General features: G+C 44.7%; 1 protein-coding gene across 1 annotated transcript; it reads left to right on the top strand.

Moving 5' to 3' along the window:
• Positions 1–531: 531 nt before the first annotated feature.
• On the top strand, positions 532–5,349 carry SOD1 (superoxide dismutase 1, soluble; the record flags this gene model as incomplete). The annotated part of the gene is made up of 4 exons (XM_010296119.1): positions 532–656; positions 1,167–1,236; positions 3,924–4,038; positions 4,951–5,349. Coding segments are annotated over 4 exons (421 nt in total), but the record flags the coding sequence as incomplete, so codon positions are not given.
• Positions 5,350–6,443: the final 1,094 nt, after the last annotated feature.

The following is a 6,443-nucleotide window of genomic DNA, read 5'->3' as shown; positions in this document are numbered from 1 at the left end:
CGAAGAGGGGGTGGGAGGCCACCGACGGGCGAGCGTGAGCCGTCTGCCCGGCGCCGGCTGCTCGGCCGAGCTCGGTGCTGGAGCCGGCCTTAGGCTTTGGTGCGGAGCTGTTTACCGCTGTCGGCGTAGGGCTTAACGGAGCTTTTAATTGCCAAGCGACCGGAGCCCTTTCGACCGCTCCTTCCTGAGTCACACTCAGTAAAGAAGCTGGGGCTGCAGATGGGCAGTAGCCTGTCTGTGGCGGAGGAGTGACTTTCGGGTCTCTTGTGCTTCTAGAGGGAAGTATGTGATCACTCTCAAAAGCAAGCATTCTGATAAAAGGCATTCTCTTTGCTTATTGATACGTAATAGGAAGAGTGTATTTTGGGTGGCTAAACAAATGCAGCTATTGGGTCAAAAGCTGTATTGCCATATAGGATCAGTGTAGGAGGGTAAGCGTGTGTGTCTTGGTAGCTGAACTTGTAGCAGAGTTTCTGGTGCTTTCTGTTGACTGGGAAGCTTCAGTTGACACAAGGCCATTTAATGTTGTAGTCCTTTTGGTGATAAATTCTTTCCATTAAAGGGTGATGGACCAGTAAAAGTTACTGGAAGAATCTGTGGCTTGGCTGATGGAGATCATGGCTTCCATGTCCATGAATTTGGTGACAATACAAATGGTAAGATGCTTATCCAAGCTTTTGAGTTACAGCTGTAATGTGACTGCTCAGCTTTAAAGAGCTTCTTTCAGTGTTGCAGCAGCAACTAGTGTAAGTGTAGTTAGTAGGTCTCATGACTGCAAATCTTGTTTAAGAAGTGATGACATTTGCTAAGGAGTTGTTTCCCATTTAATACTTTGAACATGTTTAGGCTGGTGCTCAAGATCTGACATACCAAGCACTAACCTAAATACTTTGATAAACCTAGTATTAGGAAATAAGAAAGCTTTCAACTGAGCCCAGAGTGTTCTATAATAAGTAATCTTACTTTATTGGACTTGCAAGTCTGTAGTAGGTTACTTACCTTCAGAGGATTAGTAGAACATCTAACAGGAGACTAGCTATTTCATCATTGGTGACTTCACTTCCTCTGGCTATAGGAGGACTACCTTGGTGTAGTGTATAAGCAACAGGTTTAAACTGGCTATTACAAAAAAAAAAAATCTACTTGATGGCTGCATTCTGTTTCAGGGTGTACCAGTGCAGGTTCTCACTTCAATCCTGAAGGCAAGCAGCATGGTGGACCAAGTGATGCAGAAAGGTGAGTTTAATGTGCCCAGTCTTTTTACTGGGTAGCTACTCCATGCAAGCAGTCATCTAAGTGCTACTTTGTGCTTGGGAGGCCACTTCATGAATAATGCTAGGACAATACCAAAATAAAATTGACAATTCCAGCAGGACTTCTAGGGTCGCTTAACAAAGGCTCTGATAACTGTATGATGATTTGTTAGACACCTCAGCTCTTTTACTGAGGCTTTTACTGAGTGAAGGTTCCTCAAGGTATGAGTGGGGGAAGTTCCTGTATTAAAGCCTTATTTGGTCAGTGGTGATTTGCTTCTCTTCTGGGGCCAGCTTTTGACAACAGGGGCCCTAAACTGTCAGTTGTTGAGCTGTCTGCAGGCTTGTTGTGTGTGCAGATAAGGATCATCAGTGGAAGGTGCTGAGGCCTCAGGGGACATGGCAGGATGAATAGAAAGCTGTGTGTTCCTGAGCATGGGGGCTTTTTATTGTGTGTGCTGGGCTGTTCTTAGCCTGTTAGTGTACATACCGTACTACCCACAGTATGTACTCCTCAGGGGTTGTGTGTGCAGTGTATCAGTACAGGGTCTGATGCTCATGCTGACTATCTCTACCTCAGTGGGAGCTGAGACTTAGTTCTTCCCCTGGAAGTAGTTTTCATAGTCCAGTTACCTTCAGGGAACCCTTGCATGTTTGAGACCTGATGGCTGAACAACTGGTTTAAATAGTATGGTGACTGGGTTTGGGGACTGGGAGGAGGCTGCACACAAGAGCTGAAGGCCAGTGTGGTAGTGAGAGGAGTTTGGAGCAAGTATAAAAGGTAGGCTGGGCTTGCACAGATAGGGTCTGGACTAGCATTGGGACCAACTTGGCATTGTGATTAGCCTTTGAATGCTCACATTTATGTCCATAACTGCACCTTATATGACTAATAAATTGACAGAATCATTAAGGTTGGAAAAGACCTTTAGGATCATCAAGTCTAACTGTCGACCCAGCACCACCATGCCCACTAAACCATGTCCTGAAGTACCATGTTTCCATGGTTTTTGAATACTTCCAGTGGTGGTGACTTCACCATCTCCCTGGGCAGCCTGTTCCAATGCTTGACCACCCTCTCGGTGTAGAAATTTTTCCTAATATCCAATATAAACTTCCCCTGGTGCAACTTGAGGCCATTTCTAGTTACTTGGGGAAAAGAGACCAACACCTACCTTGCCACAACCCCCTTTCAGGTAGTTGAGAGCGATAAGGTCTCCCCTCAGCCTCCTCTTCTCCAGAATGGACAATCCCAGTTCCCTCAGCTGCTCCTCGTAAGACTTGTTCTCCAGACCCCTCACCAGCTTTGTTGCCCTTCTCTGGACATGCTCCAGCTCCTCAATGTCCTTGTAGAGAGGGGCCCAAATTCATACCTGAGTGATCAGTTGTATGCCAACCTAAGCATGCGGGCTGCTAGCCAGCTATCTGGATGACAGGACAGCATGAAATGGTGTGCTCACGGGCCTTGCTGGCAGCCAACTGCTCCAGTGCAAAAGGTCAAAACTCCATGAACTTTGTGGCTTCTGCTGTTTCTGCTTTGTCAAATCCTGCTGCTGGTGTAACCTGCTTACTCAGGCAGCTGTAGGCTGGGTAATTCCTTACGAGGGTGTAAGAACTAGATCATGCTTTTATCAGTGTAGAGTTGAAACACTTGAAGCTTCCTGGAAGCTTAAATCAAGCAAATTCCTAAAGGGAAAATTGCCCTTGACCTGATTTTATAGGACTTGGTTAAAAATACGAAATTGGGGCTATGCTGTCTAAGAAGCTGGTAGTCAGCATTCAGGGAGCTGAGCTGGTCACCCTGTATGCATGGAGAGTTTTAGAAACAAGTTGGTATTCAAGATTCTGAACCTGGATTGAAGAGTCTGTAGAACATCGTCAACTTGTCTTTTGAGTGAATGGTTTATTTGGGGCAGATGTGTAGGAAACAAGACTCTGGAATGTCCAGAAGTTCAGTGAAAACTGAACTGCTTGAGGCTTAAGTTTTAAGGGAAGTCCTAGCAGAGATCTAGGTTTGATAAAACCTGTGTGGTAGAATGTAATGCCAAGTGTATGGGAGAATGCTATGCAAACTTGGATAGTCATCCCTGGTACTGATTAGAACTTAGCTAGCACTTAACACATGCCCTTTGACCTGTCACTTGACAAACTGCTTTTACTAATCCTATTTAAACCTAAAGCCTGCAGCTGCTTGTGGAATAGCTAATATCTATCACTAATAAGTGATAGACATTAAAAGCTCTTAAGAATAGTGGCAGTGTTTACACTAAGCCTTGTATGTGCAGGAAAGGTTATTTCACCTAATGTGGGAGACTTTCTTTGAGCAGAGGGAGATGCCATCAGTATAGAGGAATCCTTGGCTATAGGAGGTGTGCACTGTTGGCTTGGCTTCTTAGGGAGCAATGGCATTCCTTTCCCCCAAGTTGATTAACCTTCCTGTTTCAAGTTTTACCTAGGACTGAATTGCAATCAACCCTTGAAATAAAGGAGTTAAAAACAGTGGAAATGGTCAAGATTGACTGATGATGGTTAATGAGGAGATACGTTCTGCTTAAGATAAGGTGGTGAACTACCTGAGTGTAGTAACTATGGGTATTGCATTGGGCCATCACTTGGAAGAGCTTTCACTTCAACCAAGTTCTCTCTGAGTTTCTCTGCATCTTTGTGTAGGCACGTGGGAGACCTTGGAAATGTGACTGCTAAAGGCGGAGTGGCAGAAGTGCAAATAGAAGATCACATCATTTCTCTTAGCGGACCACATAGCATCATCGGACGTACCATGGTGGTAAGTGTCCTGGTGTCTACTTGGGGATGCTCTAAAGAACTCCAGAGCACTCTTGACAGAGGGTGGAAGCTTTTTGATGCTGGAGGCCAGTCCCTGGAGTTTGTTGTAGAACTTGTAGTGCAAGATTTCTAGCATGGAGCATCCTTTGAAGCCCTGCCTTGAAGTCCTCTGTGTATTAGTATGGCACTTCATTGCCATGAGATCTTAATTTTCTGCCTGCCTTCTGAAGATGTTACTCTCCATTTAACTTTGCTGCTTCCAGCTGTGAGTGACTAAAGCAACCTGATTTGGGGAAGGAACTGGCAGCTTGGCACAAATGCCATCACTGAAAGGCATGGCAGTGGGTGTTTCAGGACACCATTTGCTAGTACTGGTCTGGGAGTTGTTGGCTTGACTTCTGCCATGGGGTCCCTGGGATGGAGGGAGGAAGAGGCTGTGTGGACTTGGCCACCCATGGGCATTGTTAGTGATTGGTTTCCCTGGTGACTGCAGTGTGTGCTCCTGCACAAAGCAGGCTTGGACTGATGGCCAAGGAGCAGGGGGATGTGTAGTATAGCACTTCGGGTGGTGCAGCCAAGGCACCGCATGTGCTTCGTGTTGTAAGGGTGAACTTGAATGTCAAGTCCAAGCTTGCTCTTGCACTAGGATTAATTTCTTGAAACATGGGGTTTTGGTGACTTCCAATTCAAAGAAATTCAGCTGGAGGCAACTTATCTTTTTAGACAAGTCTAGTCTTAAGTTTTTAGCACAAGTATCAACTTGGCATTCGGCATTATGTCATTAAACAGGTTCTCTGTGTAACACATCCTGCTGGCAGCTGGCAATACTGCTTGTCACTGCTACTAATGTGAGTAGTGAAAAATGTTGGTTATGCAATAACATGAATTAAGATATCTTCAATTCTCTTTTTAGGTCCACGAAAAACGCGATGACCTGGGTAGAGGGGGAGATAATGAGAGCAAATTAACTGGAAATGCTGGCCCTCGCTTAGCTTGTGGTGTAATTGGAATAGCGAAGAGCTAAGTATTGTATCCAAAATGCTTAAGATGAGTGATGAATAGGCTGTATTTCATTGCAAATATTGTACTTGCCCTTCCTTGTGCAAGCAAAAGATTTATCACTTAATCTCATTACTACTCTGCATTCTGAGAATCACTTAAACTGGTGAAGACTGACTTAATTTTGTATGATGTACATTGCAATTGCATTGACCATGATGGAATGTCTCTGTAGCCTTCTGCTAAAGCATCTGCTGTAACCATTAAGCATAACCTCACTAACTGGAACGCCTGTTCTGTGTCATGGAAGATGTGTAGTAGTGATCACATCCTGAACACCAAAACTTCTAGTATAATCTGTGATTTGGAGGATTAGCCTTACAAGCTTTGGCAAGACTACTCAAAGAGCAGTAGATGCTGTATGTATCAGGGCTTCCTCCTGGCAAAGTTGCAGCATTTGTAGGTTTCAGACTTGTGTAATAAACTTGCTGGGCAAATACACCTTGGTCTTGCTGTCTATAAAAAAACCCAAATGCCAAACCCCTACCTGCTGACTTGCTAACATGGCAAAGTAGGCCTGGACTTCATGATGTCAGTAGCTAATTTGCTAGACACCAACAGCATCCCACAGGTTGCTTCCAGCCAGTAACCCTGGAACAGCTAAGACCTGAGCTCAGTTGGTATGTCTTGTTACTTGGGTTGTCCTGTGACAGAATCCCATGGTATGTGGTGATAACCTGACACCCTGGGCATGTTACAACTGGTTGCTGCTTTGCAGAAATACCTTCCTGCTGTTAAAACATAATGGTGCGTAACCCTTGTGACACCTGCAAGCAACTGAAGCATGTGTGTGGTGGGGAAGCTGTAAGCACATAGAAGGGTCTGGCTCCAATTTGTGTCCTTGTGCCTCATCTGGGTCCCTGGCTGTGTGGGTGTGGTGGAAGTCTGGATGTGTTGCTGGAAGAAAGGAGTTGTCTTCACCTAAGCAGGAGTGTCTAGTGTGGAATGGGCCTTTCCTTAAAAAGGATGTATGTAGCCAGTTCTGTATCTAACTTCATAAAGCTTCTCAGCAGTGTCATCCCTGTATACTAGTGCCAGCTTTCATTTTCTTATGTGTACCTCAAACACAGATGTCCAAGTCTTTTAATAGAGAAAATTATTCATTTTAATGAAGACTTGTATCAACATTCCTTTATCTTGTACACAAGAGAGATTCATGGAAGTAGTTGGTTGTAGTTCTAGACAGCCAGATTCCTGTGTAGCATGTTACAAAGGGAATGGCTTTTGGTAGTATAGTAAGAGTACTGTAAAAACACTTTAAATTTGCATTCATTGCAGGTGGCAAACAACTGTGTGTACAACCTCTACCCACCTGTACCTCCTCCAGTGGAATAGTCTTAAGTTCTG

Source organism: Phaethon lepturus, unplaced genomic scaffold, assembly GCF_000687285.1.
Source record: "Phaethon lepturus isolate BGI_N335 unplaced genomic scaffold, ASM68728v1 scaffold56861, whole genome shotgun sequence".
Taxonomy (NCBI): Eukaryota; Metazoa; Chordata; class Aves; order Phaethontiformes; family Phaethontidae; genus Phaethon; species Phaethon lepturus.
The sequence above is the reverse complement of the archived record's forward strand: the minus strand, read 5'-3'. Positions and strand labels throughout refer to the sequence as shown.